Raw genomic sequence first — 20,709 nt, forward strand, 5'->3', positions numbered from 1 at the left:
TTTGCCGGGCTGTCTCTTTGCCGGGCTGTCTCTTTGCCAGTCTGTCTCTTTGCCCGTCTTTCTCTTTCCTCGTCTGTCTCTTTCCTCGTCTGTCTCTTTGCCCGTCTGTCTCTTTGCCTGTCTGTCTCTTTGCCGGGCTGTCTCTTTGCCCGTCTGTCTCTTTGCCCGTCTGTCTCGTTGTCAGGCTGTCGCTTTGCCGGGCTGTCTCTTTGCCGGGCTGTCTCTTTGCCCATCTGCCCGGCTGTCTCTTTGCCCGACTGTCTCTTTTCCCGACTGTTTCTTTGCCTGGCTGTTTCTTTGCCTGGCTGTCTCTTTCCAGGTCTGTCTCTTTCCAGGTCTGCCTCTTTCCTCGTCTGTCTCTTTCTTCATCTGTCTCTTTGCCCGTCTGTCTCTTTGCTAGGCTGTCTCTTTGCCCGTCTGTCTTTTTGCCCATCTGTCTCTTTGCCGTGCTGTCTCTTTGCCGAGCTGTCTCTTTGCCGGGCTGTCTCTTTGCCCGTCTGTCTCTTTGCCCGTCTGTCTCTTTGCCGTGCTGTCTCTTTGCCGGGCTGTTTCTTTGCCAGGCTGTCTCTTTGCCAGGCTGTCTCTTTGCCCGTCTGTCTCTTTGCCGTGCTGTCTCTTTGCCGGGCTGTTTCTTTGCCAGGCTGTCTCTTTGCCAGGCTGTCTCTTTGCCCGTCTGTCTCTTTGCCGTGCTGTCTCTTTGCCGGGCTGTCTCTTTGCCCGTCTGTCTCTTTGCTCGTCTGCTCGGCTGTCTCTTTGCCCGGCTGTCTCTTTGCCCAGCTGTCTCTTTGCCAGGCTGTCTCTTTGCCCGGCTGTCTCTTTGCCCGGCTGTCTCTTTGCCCGGCTGTTTCTTTGCCCGGCTGTTTCTTTGCCTGGCTGTCTCTTTCCAGGTCTGTCTCTTTGCCCGTCTGTCTCTTTGCCCGTCTGTCTCTTTGCCTGTCTGTCTGTCTCTTTGCCCGTCTGTCTGTCTCTTTCCAGGTCTGTCTCTTTCCAGGTCTGTCTCTTTGCCCGTCTGTCTCTTTGCCCGTCTGTCTCTTTGCCCGTCTGTCTCTTTGCCGGGCTGTCTCTCTGCCGGGCTGTCTCTATGCCGGGCTGTCTCTTTGCCAGTCTGTCTCTTTGCTCGTCTGCTCGGCTGTCTCTTTGCCCGGCTGTCTCTTTGCCCGGCTGTCTCTTTGCCCGGCTGTCTCTTTGCCCGGCTGTCTCTTTGCCGGGCTGTCTCTTTGCAGGGCTGTCTCTTTGCAGGGCTGTCTCTTTCCCCAGGGCTGTCTCTTTCCCCAGGGCTGTCTCTTTGCCCAGGTCTGTCTCTTTGCCCAGGTCTGTCTTTGTCTGTCTCTCTGTCTGTCTCTTTCACCGTCAATCTTTTTCCCCATCTGTCTGTCTCTGTCTCTCTTTCACCATCTGTCTGTCTCTATCTCTCTGTCTCTGTCCCTGTCTGCCTGTCTGTCTGTCTCTTTCCCCTTCTGTCTCTTTGCCCTTCTGTCTCTTTGCAGGGCTGTCTCTTTGCAGGGCTGTCTCTTTCCCCAGGTCTGTCTCTTTGCCCGTCTGTCTCTCTGTCTGTCTCTTTCACCGTCAATCTTTTTCCCCATCTGTCTGTCTCTGTCTCTCTTTCACCATCTGTCTGTCTCTATCTCTCTGTCTCTGTCCCTGTCTGCCTGTCTGTCTGTCTCTTTGCCCATCTGTCTCTTTGCAGGGCTGTCTCTTTGCAGGGCTGTCTCTTTGCAGGGCTGTCTCTTTGCAGGGCTGTCTCTTTCCCCAGGGCTGTCTCTTTCCCCAGGGCTGTCTCTTTGCCCAGGTCTATATAAGGATAAGGCTGCACATCAAACTTAGATAATAGTATAATGCCTCAAGCATATGGAAAAATATTGGAAAATACAATGAAAAATGCTACTTGCTAACTTGAACATGTGAATAATGAATTGCATACCTGCCATGAATATGTTAGGTTGACCTAACGGTCACAGCTGTTGCCAGCGATGTCCGAATGCAGAGAGGGTACCGGTGACCCCCCCTCGGCTATTCCAGATCTCAATGAAAACAAGCGAACGCCGTTATACACATAAGACTGGAGATGTGCGGCTCCGAATAGAAAGTGTATTGGTATTGTTTACATTACAAAGTTATACAAAGTTGATTAGGGCGGAACTATGCAACATACATATTAATTAATCTACATTCATTAAGGCGTGGATTGCATATTCCCAGCAAGAGAAATTAATATAATGACTTATACTCCCATAACAAGATGTTTTTCAGTCGTCTCTAAGTCAAAACATTCTGCGTCCTTGAAGTTGGTCTCATAGTTTATTACGTAAATAAGTCTGGTTTGGTCTTGCCAGGGAGAATGAATTTCTATTATTTTCTAAGTCAGTGAAAAAGGTTAACTCTTTCCTCACAATCCCCCCTATTGGCGTGATTGATGGACAGGGGGCCATCGAGAAGCTGTGGACTATAGAGAAAGCAGGCTAGCCTCCAGATACTTTCTGAGCCGCGGGTGTGCTCAGGGAGTGTCGTCTCACATCCGTCACCCAGGACTGCCTGCATGCCTCTCGATAGGAGTCTCATCATGATACGCCAAGGTGATTTCTAGAGGAAAGAGTAGAGAAGAGAAAAAAGGCATATTAGTGATTTCATACAGATGCTGAATAATCATTGTATCTACATTGTTTCAAGCAGTGGGAAAACAAAGCCATTAGCAACTTGAACACTACATAAGCAACTAGTAAACAGAGTAACACTTGGTGTCATTGACTGATAGTCTGTTGTAACAGCCTCCCCATTGAAACACTTTGTTTATTGGGACTGGTATGGCTAAGTATGGCATGGAAGAGGCTGTCACAAGTGCATGTGTACATATCCAGCAGTCTGTGATCTCAAGTTTTTCAGCTAACACTTCATGAATTCTGCCGTGGTGTAGAAGGCCCCAAAAAGGGAGTACACATAGAAATACTTATCAGCGGTATTAGGCCTTCTTGCAGTGGCTGGCATGGACCCATGTCGATCTCCCCTCAAGTTTGACAGAGGTTGGAGTGGTCAGCTGGACAGTCAAAGGCCCTTCGAATCGTGGCTCAAGAGTCTTTCTCACGTGCTTCTTTAGGTAGACCCGGTCACCAGGCTTTAGGGAGTGGGTTCCTGGAACAGCATCAGGATCAGGTAGAGAAGAGTAGACCCTTTGGTGGGTTTCAGTTAGTCTCTTCTGCAGGGAAACAACATAAGACGTTAGGCTATCACATTGCAGGTGTAACTCCTGTGGGAAGTAGCATCCTAATCTGGGTGCACTACCAAAAAGTATTTCAAATGGTGAGAGCCTATGCTTTCCCTGCGGGGTAGTCCTTATAGAGTAAAGAGCTATGGGGAGACATTCTGTCCATGGTCTACCAGTCTCCTCCACTGCCTTGGCTAGTTTGAGCTTTAGAGTCCCATTTAACCTTTCCACTTTCCCTGATGACTGTGGGTGGTAAGGTGTGTGTAAGGCTGACTGAATGCCTAACAGGGCACAGGTGTTCTGGAAAACTTGTCCAGTGAAATGAGTACCTCGGTCTGACTCTATGACTTCAGGGAGTCCAAACCGGGGCACCAGCTCACAGGCCAATTTCTTTGCTGTAATTCGGGCCGTGGCTGAGCTAACAGGGTAGGCCTCTGGCCATCCTGAGAAGAGGTCTACACAGACAAGTACAAACTCGTAGATGCCATGTTTTGGCAACTGTATATAGTCTATTTGTACTCTTTGAAATGGGGCAAACGTCTTTGGCATGTGTCTTTGCGGGGTTTTAGTTAGCTGGCCTGGATTGTGTTGTTGACAGATGTGACAATCCTTTATTCTCTGGGAGGCGTATTGTCTGAAGCCGGGGGCTACCCAATATGGTTGCATTTGGTTCATGATTGAGTTTGTGCTACCGTGTGTGGGGTAGTGGAGTACTTGGAAAATGGCAGGGAACCAACTGCGTGGCAGGACGGGAAGTCCGTTTAGGCGCCAAATCCCCTCCACCTATTCTGCCCCCTTGGCCAGCCATCCGGCCTTTTCTTCCTCAGAGGCGTTTTCTTGTGTCTCAAAGAGGTTCTGCATTTCTTCCTCCGTCGTTGACACTGTTTCCGTCTTCTTCAAAGGGAGTAAGGCGGCTTGTTTTGCTGTTTGATCGGCCAAGCGATTTCCCCTTGCCTTGGGTGTTTGAGCCTTGGTGTGGGCAGCAACCTTTATGATTGCTAGCTGTTTTGGTATCAAGGCTACTTCCATTAGTTTCTTCACTGAGGCTCCATGCCTGATGGGATTTCCTGTTGCTGTGAGGAATCCTCTAGTCTGCCAGATAGTGCCAAAATCGTGCACAATGCCGTGTGCATAGGCTGAGTCCGTGTAGATGTTCGCTGTTCGTTCTTCCAGAAACTCAATTGCCCAGATGAGAGCAAGAAGTTCTGCTTCTTGAGCAGATATGTGTGGAGGTAGCGGTTGCTTGGCTAAGACTGCATATAGAGTCACTACTGCAAATCCGGTGTGGAACTTGCCTGCTTCATCAGCGTATCTGCTACCATCCACAAAAAGTTCAAAGTCTGGATTTGTAAGCGGTGTTGCCTGAATATTGTGCAGGGGCTTTGCCTCATGTTCAATGAGTTCCTGACAATCATGATCAAATGGTGCGCTGGTACGTTTGTCACTCTCTTCTGTCCCCCCCTTCTAAACTTGTGTAGATCAGCAGATCAGCAAGGTTTAGACTTGTAACTCGAGTAAATGAGATGTTTGGGGGTAGCAACAGCGTGCACTGGAGTCTGACTTGTCTTGCCATGGAGAGGTGTTTCAACTGCACTTGATTGAGAACAGCATAAATGTCATGGCTGGTAAGGATGGTAGTCGGGAAATCGAGTGAGATTTCAGATGCTTTCTGCAGTATGTTTGAAACTGCTGTAACAGCACGGACACAGGTTGGTGCTGCTTTTGTGACGTTGTCGAGTTGAGAGGAGTAGTACCCGATTATGTCATGTTTGTCCGTCTTCTGGGTGAGTACTCCTACGGCAAATCCTTGAAGCTCTGCTACGAACAGATTAAAGGTGAGATCATAGTTTGGTAGTGCCAGAGCAGGTGCATCAATCACTAGTTCCTTGAGCTTTTGAAAGTTTTGTCGAGCTTGTTCTGTAAGGGAGAAAGTAACATTCTTTGTGCAATCATACAGCGGTTGCATGAGTAGTGACGCATTGGGAATCCACCGTCTGCATTTATCTCTGCTTGCTTTGCATCCTACTTCTGCCAGAAAGGTAAGAAGGCTAATTAAAGCCGTTTTACATTCCTCTTCACTAGGGCAGCACAGTAATAAATCATCCACATACTGGTAGATGTACTGCGAGAGGTAGCGGGAGGGGGGATTGTCTCAGCTGCGGTGGCGTAATTCCAGGCTTGACTGAAACTTTTTCTGTGGGCACGGATAGTGTGCCGAGGTCAGTTTTTGATGTGGACCAGAGTTTTGCAGGAACTTGTAGAAGTATTGGATCCGTGTTTACTTCACGTGTAACATCAGATTCTGGTTGATCTTCTATCATCTGGAGGGTGCACAGGACTTCTTCTGGGATATCTTCTGGAATTTGCAGGATAGCAGATCCATCTTCATTGTAGACAATCTGAGCTTGTAGTCTTGATAGTAGATCTTCTCCCACTAGGGCATCTCCACCCAGGGGGGACACTAAGAATTTAGACACGAACATGTGTGGTCCCAGTTTCACCTTCAGTGGATGTGTTATTGGGATTATCTGGGCTTGTCCATCAAATCCGGATACTACAGTAGCTTCAGATGAGATGGATCCTTCAGGCACTAGGTTCCTGGGGTTCAGGAGCGTGAGGCTCCTGAGTCCACCAAAGCTCTTATTTCCTTGTTGCCAATGTGAAGGGGGACGCGTATAAATGGACCTCTGGCATCCCTATCCCGTGCTGCCGCAAGTCAGGCAGTCTTCTCCTCCTGACTCTCGGGTTGGTTTTGAGTGTCCCTCTTTTTCTTTCTACAGTCTCTGATCACATGTCCTCTGACTCCCACAATAGTAGCAGGTCGGTGCCTTCCTTCTTGTACCTTCTGGCTGACCGTCCACTGCTGCTATGAAAACTTTCTTGTTGCTCCATTTATCCTTTGCGTCGGTTGCTAAGCCACCCCGTCTGTCTCTTTCCCCGTCTTTCTCTGTCTTTCTCTTTCACCGTCTGTCTGTCTATGTCTCTCTTTCACCATCTGTCTCTATCTCTCTGTCTCTTTCCCTGTCTGTCTCGGTCTGTCTCTGTCTCTTTCTCTCTATATCCATCTCCCCACCGGCATCATATTACCTCACACAGAAGCTTCTTGCATGTCTGTCTCTCTATCTCTGTCTGTCTCTCTATCTCTTTCCCCGTCTGTCTTTCCCGTCTGTCTCTTTCCCCGTCTGTCTCTTTGCCCGGTCTGTCTCTTTGCCAGGTCTGTCTCTTTGCCAGGTCTGTCTCTTTGCCCGGTCTGTCTCTTTACCCATCTGTCTCTTTGCCCATCTGTCTCTGTCTGTCTCTTTCCACGTCTGTCTGTCTTTATCTCTCTGTCTCTTTGCCCGTCTGTCTCTTTGTCAGGCTGTCTTTTTGCCCGGCTTTTTTCCCGGCTGTCTCTTTGCCCGGCTGTCTCTTTGCCCGGCTGTCTCTTTGCCCGGCTGTCTCTTTGCCTGGCTGTTTCTTTACCTGGCTGTCTGTTTCCAGGTCTTTCTCTTTCCAGGTCTGTCTCTTTCCTCATCTGTCTCTTTGCCCGTCTGTCTCTTTGCCCGTCTGTCTCTTTGCCCGTCTGTCTCTTTGCCGGGCTGTCTCTTTGCCGGGCTGTCTCTTTGCCAGTCTGTCTCTTTGCCCGTCTTTCTCTTTCCTCGTCTGTCTCTTTCCTCGTCTGTCTCTTTGCCCATCTGTCTCTTTGCCTGTCTGTCTCTTTGCCGGGCTGTCTCTTTGCCCGTCTGTCTCTTTGCCCGTCTGTCTCGTTGTCAGGCTGTCGCTTTGCCGGGCTGTCTCTTTGCCGGGCTGTCTCTTTGCCCATCTGCCCGGCTGTCTCTTTGCCCGACTGTCTCTTTTCCCGACTGTTTCTTTGCCTGGCTGTTTCTTTGCCTGGCTGTCTCTTTCCAGGTCTGTCTCTTTCCAGGTCTGCCTCTTTCCTCGTCTGTCTCTTTCTTCATCTGTCTCTTTGCCCGTCTGTCTCTTTGCTAGGCTGTCTCTTTGCCCGTCTGTCTTTTTGCCCATCTGTCTCTTTGCCGTGCTGTCTCTTTGTCGAGCTGTCTCTTTGCCGGGCTGTCTCTTTGCCCGTCTGTCTCTTTGCCCGTCTGTCTCTTTGCCGTGCTGTCTCTTTGCCGGGCTGTTTCTTTGCCAGGCTGTCTCTTTGCCAGGCTGTCTCTTTGCCCGTCTGTCTCTTTGCCGTGCTGTCTCTTTGCCGGGCTGTTTCTTTGCCAGGCTGTCTCTTTACCAGGCTGTCTCTTTGCCTGTCTGTCTCTTTGCCGTGCTGTCTCTTTGCCGGGCTGTCTCTTTGCCCGTCTGTCTCTTTGCTCGTCTGCTCGGCTGTCTCTTTGCCCGGCTGTCTCTTTGCCCAGCTGTCTCTTTGCCAGGCTGTCTCTTTGCCCGGCTGTCTCTTTGCCCGGCTGTCTCTTTGCCCGGCTGTTTCTTTGCCCGGCTGTTTCTTTGCCTGGCTGTCTCTTTCCAGGTCTGTCTCTTTCCTCGTCTGTCTCTTTCCTCGTCTGTCTCTTTCCTCGTCTGTCTCTTTCCCCGTCTGTCTCTTTCCCCGTCTGTCTCTTTCCCCATCTGTCTCTTTGCAGGGCTGTCTCTTTGCCCGTCTGTCTCTTTGCCTGTCTGTCTCTTTGTCCGTCTGTCTCTTTGCCCGTCTGTCTCTTTGCCCGTCTGTCTGTCTCTATCTCTCTGTCTCTTTCCCAGTCTGTCTCTGTCTGTGTCTCTGTCTTTCTGTATCTCTCTATTCGTCTCCCCACCGACATCTTATTACCTCACAAATAAGCTTCTTATACTAACAGTTTCTTTTGTTCCTACAGCAACCACTGACAGTTGCTTTTAATAACCTATAGCTCCCACCTCCATTCAGTTTAATGGAGGCAGGGTTTGGAGAGTAACTGTCTCTTTCCCCAGGTCTGTCTCTTTCCCCGTCTGTCTTTGTCTGTCTCTTTCACCGTCAATCTTTTTCCTCATCTGTCTGTCTCTGTCTCTCTTTCACCGTCTGTCTGTCTCTATCTCTCTGTCTCTGTCCCTGTCTGCCTGTCTGTCTCTTTCCCCTTCTGTCTCTTTCCCCGTCTGTCTGACTCTTTCCTCGTCTGTCTCTTTCCCCGTCTGTCTCTTTCCCCGTCTTTCTCTGTCTTTCTCTTTCACCGTCTGTCTGTCTATGTCTCTCTTTCACCATCTGTCTCTATCTCTCTGTCTCTTTCCCTGTCTGTCTCGGTCTGTCTCTGTCTCTTTCTCTCTATATCCGTCTCCCCACCGGCATCATATTACCTCACACAGAAGCTTCTTGCATGTCTGTCTCTCTATCTCTGTCTGTCTCTCTATCTCTTTCCCCGTCTGTCTTTCCCGTCTGTCTCTTTCCCCGTCTGTCTCTTTGCCCGGTCTGTCTCTTTGCCCGGTCTGTCTCTTTGCCAGGTCTGTCTCTTTGCCAGGTCTGTCTCTTTGCCCGGTCTGTCTCTTTACCCATCTGTCTCTTTGCCCATCTGTCTCTGTCTGTCTCTTTCCACGTCTGTCTGTCTTTATCTCTCTGTCTCTTTGCCCGTCTGTCTCTTTGTCAGGCTGTCTTTTTGCCCGGCTTTTTTCCCGGCTGTCTCTTTGCCCGGCTGTCTCTTTGCCTGGCTGTCTCTTTGCCCGGCTGTCTCTTTGCCTGGCTGTTTCTTTACCTGGCTGTCTGTTTCCAGGTCTTTCTCTTTCCAGGTCTGTCTCTTTCCTCATCTGTCTCTTTGCCCGTCTGTCTCTTTGCCCGTCTGTCTCTTTGCCCGTCTGTCTCTTTGCCGGGCTGTCTCTTTGCCGGGCTGTCTCTTTGCCGGGCTGTCTCTTTGCCAGTCTTTCTCTTTCCTCGTCTGTCTCTTTCCTCGTCTGTCTCTTTGCCCGTCTGTCTCTTTGCCTGTCTGTCTCTTTGCCGGGCTGTCTCTTTGCCCGTCTGTCTCTTTGCCCGTCTGTCTCGTTGTCAGGCTGTCGCTTTGCCGGGCTGTCTCTTTGCCGGGCTGTCTCTTTGCCCATCTGCCCGGCTGTCTCTTTGCCCGACTGTCTCTTTTCCCGACTGTTTCTTTGCCTGGCTGTTTCTTTGCCTGGCTGTCTCTTTCCAGGTTTGTCTCTTTCCAGGTCTGCCTCTTTCCTCGTCTGTCTCTTTCTTCATCTGTCTCTTTGCCCGTCTGTCTCTTTGCTAGGCTGTCTCTTTGCCCGTCTGTCTTTTTGCCCATCTGTCTCTTTGCCGTGCTGTCTCTTTGCCGAGCTGTCTCTTTGCCGGGCTGTCTCTTTGCCCGTCTGTCTCTTTGCCCGTCTGTCTCTTTGCCGTGCTGTCTCTTTGCCGGGCTGTTTCTTTGCCAGGCTGTCTCTTTGCCAGGCTGTCTCTTTGCCCGTCTGTCTCTTTGCCGTGCTGTCTCTTTGCCGGGCTGTTTCTTTGCCAGGCTGTCTCTTTGCCAGGCTGTCTCTTTGCCCGTCTGTCTCTTTGCCGTGCTGTCTCTTTGCCGGGCTGTCTCTTTGCCCGTCTGTCTCTTTGCTCGTCTGCTCGGCTGTCTCTTTGCCCGGCTGTCTCTTTGCCCAGCTGTCTCTTTGCCAGGCTGTCTCTTTGCCCGGCTGTCTCTTTGCCCGGCTGTCTCTTTGCCCGGCTGTTTCTTTGCCCGGCTGTTTCTTTGCCTGGCTGTCTCTTTCCAGGTCTGTCTCTTTGCCCGTCTGTCTCTTTGCCCGTCTGTCTCTTTGCCTGTCTGTCTGTCTCTTTGCCCGTCTGTCTGTCTCTTTCCAGGTCTGTCTCTTTCCAGGTCTGTCTCTTTGCCCGTCTGTCTCTTTGCCCGTCTGTCTCTTTGCCCGTCTGTCTCTTTGCCGGGCTGTCTCTTTGCCGGGCTGTCTCTATGCCGGGCTGTCTCTTTGCCCGTCTGTCTCTTTGCTCGTCTGCTCGGCTGTCTCTTTGCCCGGCTGTCTCTTTGCCCGGCTGTCTCTTTGCCCGGCTGTCTCTTTGCCCGGCTGTCTCTTTGCCGGGCTGTCTCTTTGCAGGGCTGTCTCTTTGCAGGGCTGTCTCTTTCCCCAGGGCTGTCTCTTTCCCCAGGGCTGTCTCTTTGCCCAGGTCTGTCTCTTTGCCCAGGTCTGTCTTTGTCTGTCTCTCTGTCTGTCTCTTTCACCGTCAATCTTTTTCCCCATCTGTCTGTCTCTGTCTCTCTTTCACCATCTGTCTGTCTCTATCTCTCTGTCTCTGTCCCTGTCTGCCTGTCTGTCTGTCTCTTTCCCCTTCTGTCTCTTTGCCCTTCTGTCTCTTTGCAGGGCTGTCTCTTTGCAGGGCTGTCTCTTTCCCCAGGTCTGTCTCTTTGCCCGTCTGTCTCTCTGTCTGTCTCTTTCACCGTCAATCTTTTTCCCCATCTGTCTGTCTCTGTCTCTCTTTCACCATCTGTCTGTCTCTATCTCTCTGTCTCTGTCCCTGTCTGCCTGTCTGTCTGTCTCTTTGCCCATCTGTCTCTTTGCAGGGCTGTCTCTTTGCAGGGCTGTCTCTTTGCAGGGCTGTCTCTTTGCAGGGCTGTCTCTTTCCCCAGGGCTGTCTCTTTCCCCAGGGCTGTCTCTTTGCCCAGGTCTATATAAGGATAAGGCTGCACATCAAACTTAGATAATAGTATAATGCCTCAAGCATATGGAAAAATATTGGAAAATACAATGAAAAATGCTACTTGCTAACTTGAACATGTGAATAATGAATTGCATACCTGCCATGAATATGTTAGGTTGACCTAACGGTCACAGCTGTTGCCAGCGATGTCCGAATGCAGAGAGGGTACCGGTGACCCCCCCTCGGCTATTCCAGATCTCAATGAAAACAAGCGAACGCCGTTATACACATAAGACTGGAGATGTGCGGCTCCGAATAGAAAGTGTATTGGTATTGTTTACATTACAAAGTTATACAAAGTTGATTAGGGCGGAACTATGCAACATACATATTAATTAATCTACATTCATTAAGGCGTGGATTGCATATTCCCAGCAAGAGAAATTAATATAATGACTTATACTCCCATAACAAGATGTTTTTCAGTCGTCTCTAAGTCAAAACATTCTGCGTCCTTGAAGTTGGTCTCATAGTTTATTACGTAAATAAGTCTGGTTTGGTCTTGCCAGGGAAAATGAATTTCTATTATTTTCTAAGTCAGTGAAAAAGGTTAACTCTTTCCTCACAATCCCCCCTATTGGCGTGATTGATGGACAGGGGGCCATCGAGAAGCTGTGGACTATAGAGAAAGCAGGCTAGCCTCCAGATACTTTCTGAGCCGCGGGTGTGCTCAGGGAGTGTCGTCTCACATCCGTCACCCAGGACTGCCTGCATGCCTCTCGATAGGAGTCTCATCATGATACGCCAAGGTGATTTCTAGAGGAAAGAGTAGAGAAGAGAAAAAAGGCATATTAGTGATTTCATACAGATGCTGAATAATCATTGTATCTACATTGTTTCAAGCAGCGGGAAAACAAAGCCATTAGCAACTTGAACACTACATAAGCAACTAGTAAACAGAGTAACACTTGGTGTCATTGACTGATAGTCTGTTGTAACAGCCTCCCCATTGAAACACTTTGTTTATTGGGACTGGTATGGCTAAGTATGGCATGGAAGAGGCTGTCACAGGTGCGTGTGTACATATCCAGCAGTCTGTGATCTCAAGTTTTTCAGCTAACACTTCATGATGGGTCTCAAATGAATTCTGCCGTGGTGTAGAAGGCCCCAAAAAGGGAGTACACATAGAAATACTTATCAGCGGTATTAGGCCTTCTTGCAGTGGCTGGCATGGACCCATGTCGATCTCCCCTCAAGTTTGACAGAGGTTGGAGTGGTCAGCTGGACAGTCAAAGGCCCTTCGAATCGTGGCTCAAGAGTCTTTCTCACGTGCTTCTTTAGGTAGACCCGGTCACCAGGCTTTAGGGAGTGGGTTCCTGGAACAGCATCAGGATCAGGTAGAGAAGAGTAGACCCTTTGGTGGGTTTCAGTTAGTCTCTTCTGCAGGGAAACAACATAAGACGTTAGGCTATCACATTGCAGGTGTAACTCCTGTGGGAAGTAGCATCCTAATCTGGGTGCACTACCAAAAAGTATTTCAAATGGTGAGAGCCTATGCTTTCCCTGCGGGGTAGTCCTTATAGAGTAAAGAGCTATGGGGAGACATTCTGTCCATGGTCTACCAGTCTCCTCCACTGCCTTGGCTAGTTTGAGCTTTAGAGTCCCATTTAACCTTTCCACTTTCCCTGATGACTGTGGGTGGTAAGGTGTGTGTAAGGCTGACTGAATGCCTAACAGGGCACAGGTGTTCTGGAAAACTTGTCCAGTGAAATGAGTACCTCGGTCTGACTCTATGACTTCAGGGAGTCCAAACCGGGGCACCAGCTCACAGGCCAATTTCTTTGCTGTAATTCGGGCCGTGGCTGAGCTAACAGGGTAGGCCTCTGGCCATCCTGAGAAGAGGTCTACACAGACAAGTACAAACTCGTAGATGCCATGTTTTGGCAACTGTATATAGTCTATTTGTACTCTTTGAAATGGGGCAAACGTCTTTGGCATGTGTCTTTGCGGGGTTTTAGTTAGCTGGCCTGGATTGTGTTGTTGACAGATGTGACAATCCTTTATTCTCTGGGAGGCGTATTGTCTGAAGCCGGGGGCTACCCAATATGGTTGCATTTGGTTCATGATTGAGTTTGTGCTACCGTGTGTGGGGTAGTGGAGTACTTGGAAAATGGCAGGGAACCAACTGCGTGGCAGGACGGGAAGTCCGTTTAGGCGCCAAATCCCCTCCACCTATTCTGCCCCCTTGGCCAGCCATCCGGCCTTTTCTTCCTCAGAGGCGTTTTCTTGTGTCTCAAAGAGGTTCTGCATTTCTTCCTCCGTCGTTGACACTGTTTCCGTCTTCTTCAAAGGGAGTAAGGCGGCTTGTTTTGCTGTTTGATCGGCCAAGCGATTTCCCCTTGCCTTGGGTGTTTGAGCCTTGGTGTGGGCAGCAACCTTTATGATTGCTAGCTGTTTTGGTATCAAGGCTACTTCCATTAGTTTCTTCACTGAGGCTCCATGCCTGATGGGATTTCCTGTTGCTGTGAGGAATCCTCTAGTCTGCCAGATAGTGCCAAAATCGTGCACAATGCCGTGTGCATAGGCTGAGTCCGTGTAGATGTTCGCTGTTCGTTCTTCCAGAAACTCAATTGCCCAGATGAGAGCAAGAAGTTCTGCTTCTTGAGCAGATATGTGTGGAGGTAGCGGTTGCTTGGCTAAGACTGCATATAGAGTCACTACTGCAAATCCGGTGTGGAACTTGCCTGCTTCATCAGCGTATCTGCTACCATCCACAAAAAGTTCAAAGTCTGGATTTGTAAGCGGTGTTGCCTGAATATTGTGCAGGGGCTTTGCCTCATGTTCAATGAGTTCCTGACAATCATGATCAAATGGTGCGCTGGTACGTTTGTCACTCTCTTCTGTCCCCCCCTTCTAAACTTGTGTAGATCAGCAGATCAGCAAGGTTTAGACTTGTAACTCGAGTAAATGAGATGTTTGGGGGTAGCAACAGCGTGCACTGGAGTCTGACTTGTCTTGCCATGGAGAGGTGTTTCAACTGCACTTGATTGAGAACAGCATAAATGTCATGGCTGGTAAGGATGGTAGTCGGGAAATCGAGTGAGATTTCAGATGCTTTCTGCAGTATGTTTGAAACTGCTGTAACAGCACGGACACAGGTTGGTGCTGCTTTTGTGACGTTGTCGAGTTGAGAGGAGTAGTACCCGATTATGTCATGTTTGTCCGTCTTCTGGGTGAGTACTCCTACGGCAAATCCTTGAAGCTCTGCTACGAACAGATTAAAGGTGAGATCATAGTTTGGTAGTGCCAGAGCAGGTGCATCAATCACTAGTTCCTTGAGCTTTTGAAAGTTTTGTCGAGCTTGTTCTGTAAGGGAGAAAGTAACATTCTTTGTGCAATCATACAGCGGTTGCATGAGTAGTGACGCATTGGGAATCCACCGTCTGCATTTATCTCTGCTTGCTTTGCATCCTACTTCTGCCAGAAAGGTAAGAAGGCTAATTAAAGCCGTTTTACATTCCTCTTCACTAGGGCAGCACAGTAATAAATCATCCACATACTGGTAGATGTACTGCGAGAGGTAGCGGGAGGGGGGATTGTCTCAGCTGCGGTGGCGTAATTCCAGGCTTGACTGAAACTTTTTCTGTGGGCACGGATAGTGTGCCGAGGTCAGTTTTTGATGTGGACCAGAGTTTTGCAGGAACTTGTAGAAGTATTGGATCCGTGTTTACTTCACGTGTAACATCAGATTCTGGTTGATCTTCTATCATCTGGAGGGTGCACAGGACTTCTTCTGGGATATCTTCTGGAATTTGCAGGATAGCAGATCCATCTTCATTGTAGACAATCTGAGCTTGTAGTCTTGATAGTAGATCTTCTCCCACTAGGGCATCTCCACCCAGGGGGGACACTAAGAATTTAGACACGAACATGTGTGGTCCCAGTTTCACCTTCAGTGGATGTGTTATTGGGATTATCTGGGCTTGTCCATCAAATCCGGATACTACAGTAGCTTCAGATGAGATGGATCCTTCAGGCACTAGGTTCCTGGGGTTCAGGAGCGTGAGGCTCCTGAGTCCACCAAAGCTCTTATTTCCTTGTTGCCAATGTGAAGGGGGACGCGTATAAATGGACCTCTGGCATCCCTATCCCGTGCTGCCGCAAGTCAGGCAGTCTTCTCCTCCTGACTCTCGGGTTGGTTTTGAGTGTCCCTCTTTTTCTTTCTACAGTCTCTGATCACATGTCCTCTGACTCCCACAATAGTAGCAGGTCGGTGCCTTCCTTCTTGTACCTTCTGGCTGACCGTCCACTGCTGCTATGAAAACTTTCTTGTTGCTCCTTTTATCCTTTGCGTCGGTTGCTAAGCCACTTGCTTTGTTGACTAGAAGATCTATGTCTTCCATGTTTCTCCATTCTGGGCAGCACGCTTTCAACCTATCTGCCAGAGGTGCATGTATTCCATCCATGAAGGATCTTACCATCAGGCGACGTATTGCACCCGCTTGTAAGTCCAGCTCTTCATCTGCGAATGACTGCATCAATCTGTAGTAAAATGAGCTGACATTCTCCACAGGACCTTGATGCACTGGTCCCATTGTGCCCTTAGTTCTTTGCTCCTGGGCGCAGAAGAGGTTGAGTCTTATCATGAAACTTCTTTCCACTACGGGATAAAGAGGCACTGGTGCTGTGGCTTGTAGCTTGTGCTGTGGGGCTCCACAGGCTAGGCATGTTTCACTCCAGTCCGGATTTTGTTGGCCACAGTTTGTGCAGGTCCATCCCGGGGATCCTGCTATTTTTGGAGTCGTTCCAGGAGTAGCTGACAGGTACGGAGGGGGCTGCGGATCCTTATTAGCTTGCTTCCCAGCTTCCTCCCATGTGTCTGATTCTTCATGGTATATCCAACCTTGATCGTGGGCTGTTTTTGCCATGTCAGAAAGAGTTCTGACTAGTTTAGTCCATGATTTTTCTGCTATTACTCCTGCTCTAGTAGCTCTTATTGTGTCCCATTTGTTGGGGTCCAATTGATCCATCCCCTTCAATCCAAATGTCTTAAAAACTTCCTTGGACTGACTGGCTGTTCTTTTGCCATGATAACACGTAATGAGATGTTGCAGGGTGCATCCAGCTCTTCTGTCTTTTGATATTCCTTGCCCCATTCTTCTTCTTCTATCTTCTTCAGCTTTTAGACCCTTGAACGTCCTTTGGACTAAACCTACCTATCCTGGAGATACTCAGAGACTAACTCCTTTTGTATTCCTACCTAAGGTGAGGTCTAGAACCACCTTTCCTGGAGATACTCAGAGACTAACTCCTTTTGTATTCCTACTGAAAAGTGGTGTCCTAACTTCAGAGGGGGCTGAGAATGTTGAATGGCGCTGGGTTACCCTTCTTGTACCACAGGTACACTCTATATCCGATGGCAATGGCAAACAGGGCTATTCCCACTAACACTAGGGCAGTGAATATCACATCCATTGGACAGAGCAGGTACACTATTCCCTTTCAACACTCACTGATGTATGGGATCTATGACAACCAACGAGGACAACAGCACAGAAGCAAAGCGCAGGAGAGCAGACACGCGACACACGGAGAGGCAGAGAAACACAGAGAAACAACAAACAAACAAGGCACAGAAAACATCAGCTGGCAAGGCTCTCTCAGAGTTCAGTAGAAACCCGCCAATAACCCAGTATCTACTCACAGTGTACCATTTTGCGCGTTGAGGAGAGGGGAGATAAGATGTGGGGAGCATAAAGAGAAGAATAAGGTTCAACTCTTACCTGGCCAGGTGCTTCTGGTCCCCACGTCTGGTCACCTCCCCCTCGGCTTGGCAAGACAGTCCACTGCGTCCTGGGATTAGAAACACGGGTCCCTGCTTTTCGGGCGCCAGATAATGTTAGGTTGACCTAACGGTCACAGCTGTTGCCAGCGATGTCCGAATGCAGAGAGGGTACCGGTGACCCCCCCTCGGCTTTTCCAGCTCTCAATGAAAATAAGCGAACGCCGTTATACACATAAGACTGGAGATGTGCGGCTCCGAATAGAAAGTGTATTGGTATTGTTTACATTACAAAGTTATACAAAGTTGATTAGGGCGGAACTATGCAACATACATATTAATTAATCTACATTCATTAAGGCGTGGATTGCATATTCCCAGCAAGAGAAATTAATATAATGACTTATACTCCCATAACAAGATGTTTTTCAGTCGTCTCTAAGTCAAAACATTCTGCGTCCTTGAAGTTGGTCTCATAGTTTATTACGCAAATAAGTCTGGTTTGGTCTTGCCAGGGAGAATGAATTTCTATTATTTTCTAAGTCAGTGAAAAAGGTTAACTCTTTCCTCACAAATATTAGGAAAAAGGAGATATTTAGCAATCGCATTGATCAATGTAACTGAGCCCCAAAACCTCGTCAAGGTATATCTCTATATTGGGGTCCCTAGCTCTGTGACCCTAACTGTGTGTCATCTCATTGCAATTAAAAACTGCTGTGGGTGGAGAGGGGTAACCAAGGACATTCTTATATAGGAGATGGAAAAAACATGGCCGAAAGGGGCGGAGCTGTGTTCACATTCAGCGAAAAAAAAAAAAAAACTACATATAACTGAATAGGATAACTGAAGTGAGCACTAATATGTATATTATGAGTGCAAGCCAAAAAATACATACTGTCTCTTTGCCCGTCTGTCTTTGTCTGTCTCTCTGTCTGTCTCTTTCACCATCAATCTTTTTCCCCATCTGTCTGTCTCTGCCTCTCTTTCACCATCTGTCTGTCTCTATCTCTCTGTCTCTGTCTGCCTGTCTGTCTGTCTCTTTCCCCTTCTGTCTCTTTCCCCTTCTGTCTCTTTCCAGATCTGTCTCTTTGCCGGGCTGTCTCTTTGCCCGTCTGTCTCTTTGCCGGGCTATCTCTTTGCCGGGCTATCTCTTTGCTGGGCTGTCTCTTTGCCGGGCTGTCTCTTTGCCGGGCTGTCTCTTTACCGGGCTGTCTCTTTGCCCATCTGCCCGTCTGTCTCTTTGCCCGGCTGTCTCTTTGCCCGTCTGTCTCTTTGCCCGGCTGTTTCTTTGCCCGTCTGTCCCTTTGCCCGTCTGTCTCTTTGCCTGTCTGTCTCTTTGCCCGTCTGTCTGTCTCTTTGCCCATCTGTCTCTTTCCCCAGGTCTGTCTCTTTCCCCAGGTCTGTCTTTGTCTGTCTCTTTCACCGTCAATCTTTTTCCCCATCTGTCTGTCTCTCTTTCACCATCTGTCTGTCTCTATCTCTCTGTCTCTGTCCCTGTCTGCCTGTCTGTCTGTCTCTTTCCCCTTCTGTCTCTTTCCCCTTCTGTTTCTTTCCAGGTCTGTCTCTTTCCCCATCTGTCTGTCTCTTTGCCCGTCTGTCTCTTTGCCCGGCTGTCTCTTTGCCCGGCTGTCTCTTTGCCCGGCTGTCCCTTTGCCCGTCTGTCTCTTTGCCTGTCTGTCTCTTTGCCCGTCTGTCTGTCTCTTTGCCCGTCTGTCTCTTTCCCCAGGTCTGTCTCTTTCCCCAGGTCTGTCTTTGTCTGTCTCTTTCACCGTCAATCTTTTTCCCCATCTGTCTGTCTCTCTTTCACCATCTGTCTGTCTCTATCTCTCTGTCTCTGTCCCTGTCTGTCTGTCTCTTTCCCCTTCTGTCTCTTTCCCCTTCTGTTTCTTTCCAGGTCTGTCTCTTTCCCCATCTGTCTGTCTCTTTGCCCGTCTGTCTCTTTGCCCATCTGTCTGTCTCTCTGTCTGTCTGTCTCTCTGTCTGTCTCTCTGTCTGTCTCTTTCACTGTCAATCTTTTTCCCCATCTGTCTGTCTCTGTCTCTCACCGTCTGTCTGTCTCTATCTCTCTGTCCCCATCTGTCTCTTTCCAGGTCTGTCTCTTTCCCTGTCTGTCTCTGTCTTTCTCTTTCACTGTCTGTCTCTCTGTCTCTCTGTCTGTCTCTCTGTCTATCTCTCTGTCTGTCTCTCTATCTCTCTGTCTGTCTCTATCTCTCTGTCTGTCTCTCTGTCTGTCTCTCTGTCTGTCTCTCTATCTCTCTCTCTGTCTGTCTCTCTATCTCTCTCTGTCTCTATCTCTCTGTCTGTCTCTCTCTGTCTGTCTCTATCTATCTGTCTGTCTCTCTCTGTCTGTCTCTATCTCTGTCTTTTTCTGTATCTCTCTGTCCGTCTCCCCACCGACATCTTATTACCTCACACATAAGCTTCTTATACTAACAGTTTATTTTGTTCCTACAGCAACCACTGACAGTTGCTTTTAATAACCTATAGCTCCCACCTCCATTCAGTTTAATGGAGGCAGGGTTTGGAGAGTAACTGTCTCTTTCCCCATCTGTCTTTGTCTGTCTCTCTGTCTGTCTCTTTCACCGTCAATATTTTTCCCCATCTGTCTGTTTCTGTCTCTCACCGTCTGTCTTCCTGTCTGTCTGTCTCTTTCCCCATCTGTCTCTTTCCCCGTCTGTCTCTTTCCCTGTCTGTCTCTTTCCCTGTCTGTCTCTTTCCCTGTCTGTCTCTGTCTCTCTCTATCTGTTTCCCCGTCGGTCCGTCTCTCTGTCTCTCTTTCCCTGTCTATCTCTTTCTCTCTCTCTGTCTCCGTTACATAGATGATATCTTAATAATCTGGACTGAATCTGAGCAACAGCTTCTAAAATTCAATGCATTTCATCCAACCATAAACTTGATATTGGACTACTCAAATACAGAAATCAACTTCTTGGATACCACCATAAAAATTCAAAATGGCTCAATCCAGACATCAGTGTATCGGAAGCCTATTGACCGTCCCACGTACCTCAGATGGGACAGTTTCCATCCCAAACACATTAAAAAGTCCATTGTCTACAGCCAGGCCCTCAGATATAATCGTATCTGTTCCAGCCCAGCAGACAGGGATGAACACTTAACCCATCTTAAAAAAAAGACATTTTTAAACCAAGGCTACAACCCCACCTCCATTGATGATCAGATCATTAGAGCCACAAGGACCCCTAGAAGTGAACTGCTTCAATACAAACAAAAAGAGGAAAATAGTCGAGTACCCCTGGTGGTGATCTACAACCCACAGCTTGAGTTACTGGGAAGAACAGTCAAGAAACTTCACCACATTCTACACAAGGATGATCGGTTAAAAATAATATTCAAAGACCCTCCATTGCTGTGCTACAGGCAACCTCCTAATTTAAGGAGCATCATGATCCGAAGCTCAATGCCCTCAGACACACCAAGAGGAACTTATCCTTGCAATGTAAAGAGCTGCAAAACTTGCGTTAATGTAGAGACCAAAGACCGGATACAGATCCCTAACACACAGAAGGACTATAAGATTCCTGGAACATTCACATGTTCCTCTTCCAATGTGGTGTACTTAATCCTGTGCACTATATGTCCTATTGGGGCCTCTATGTTGGAGAAACAGGACAGAGACTGAGAGCAAGGATGAGATCTCACCGCCACACAATTACAGACAAAAAAAAACATTTACCTGTGGCCAAACATTTCTGTGCTCCAGGACACAACATAAACCACATATACAGTGTCCATTTTAGGTTATGATCATATATCAGTGTCAAACATCAGAAATACCTTGTTTGATCACTGAGAAATGACAACTGGATCACTGACAACTGATCACTGAGAACTGATCACTGACAACTGATACCTGATGACTGACAACTGATACCTGATCACTGACACCTGATCACTGACAAGTGATCACTGACAAGTGATCACTGATTTCTCATACCTGACTTTTTTTTCCCTAAGATATATTTCTACCTAAATATGAAATCCTATAAATAATGAACCTATAGCTTAATGGTAAGGCACCTGTATTAGGCCCGTTTCACACGTCAGTGAAAAACAGTGACGTTTTTCACTGGCGTGTAAAACACGCACATGTCCCTGCGTGTGCCGTGATTCATGGCACACGTGGGTTGTCTAAGTGCAATCCGGGCTCCGTTCTCCGTGGCCCGTGATTGCACTTAGAAAACAACTCACCTG

At 48.4% G+C, this 20,709-nt stretch overlaps 1 protein-coding gene across 1 annotated transcript in view; it reads right to left on the minus strand.

The window, feature by feature from the left end:
* Positions 1-11,295: 11,295 nt before the first annotated feature.
* LOC142297401 (adenylate cyclase type 3-like) overlaps positions 11,296-20,709 on the minus strand; it is a 53,654-nt gene continuing 44,240 nt past the window's right edge. Inside the window, exon 2 of the mRNA XM_075341628.1 lies at positions 11,296-12,152. Coding sequence (XP_075197743.1) covers positions 11,919-12,152 — 234 coding nt within the window. The 3' untranslated portion in view covers positions 11,296-11,918. The remainder of the gene's footprint in view (positions 12,153-20,709) is intronic.

The sequence above is a fragment of the Anomaloglossus baeobatrachus genome, chromosome 3 (genome assembly GCF_048569485.1).
Source record: "Anomaloglossus baeobatrachus isolate aAnoBae1 chromosome 3, aAnoBae1.hap1, whole genome shotgun sequence".
In the NCBI taxonomy this organism is placed as follows: Eukaryota; Metazoa; Chordata; class Amphibia; order Anura; family Aromobatidae; genus Anomaloglossus; species Anomaloglossus baeobatrachus.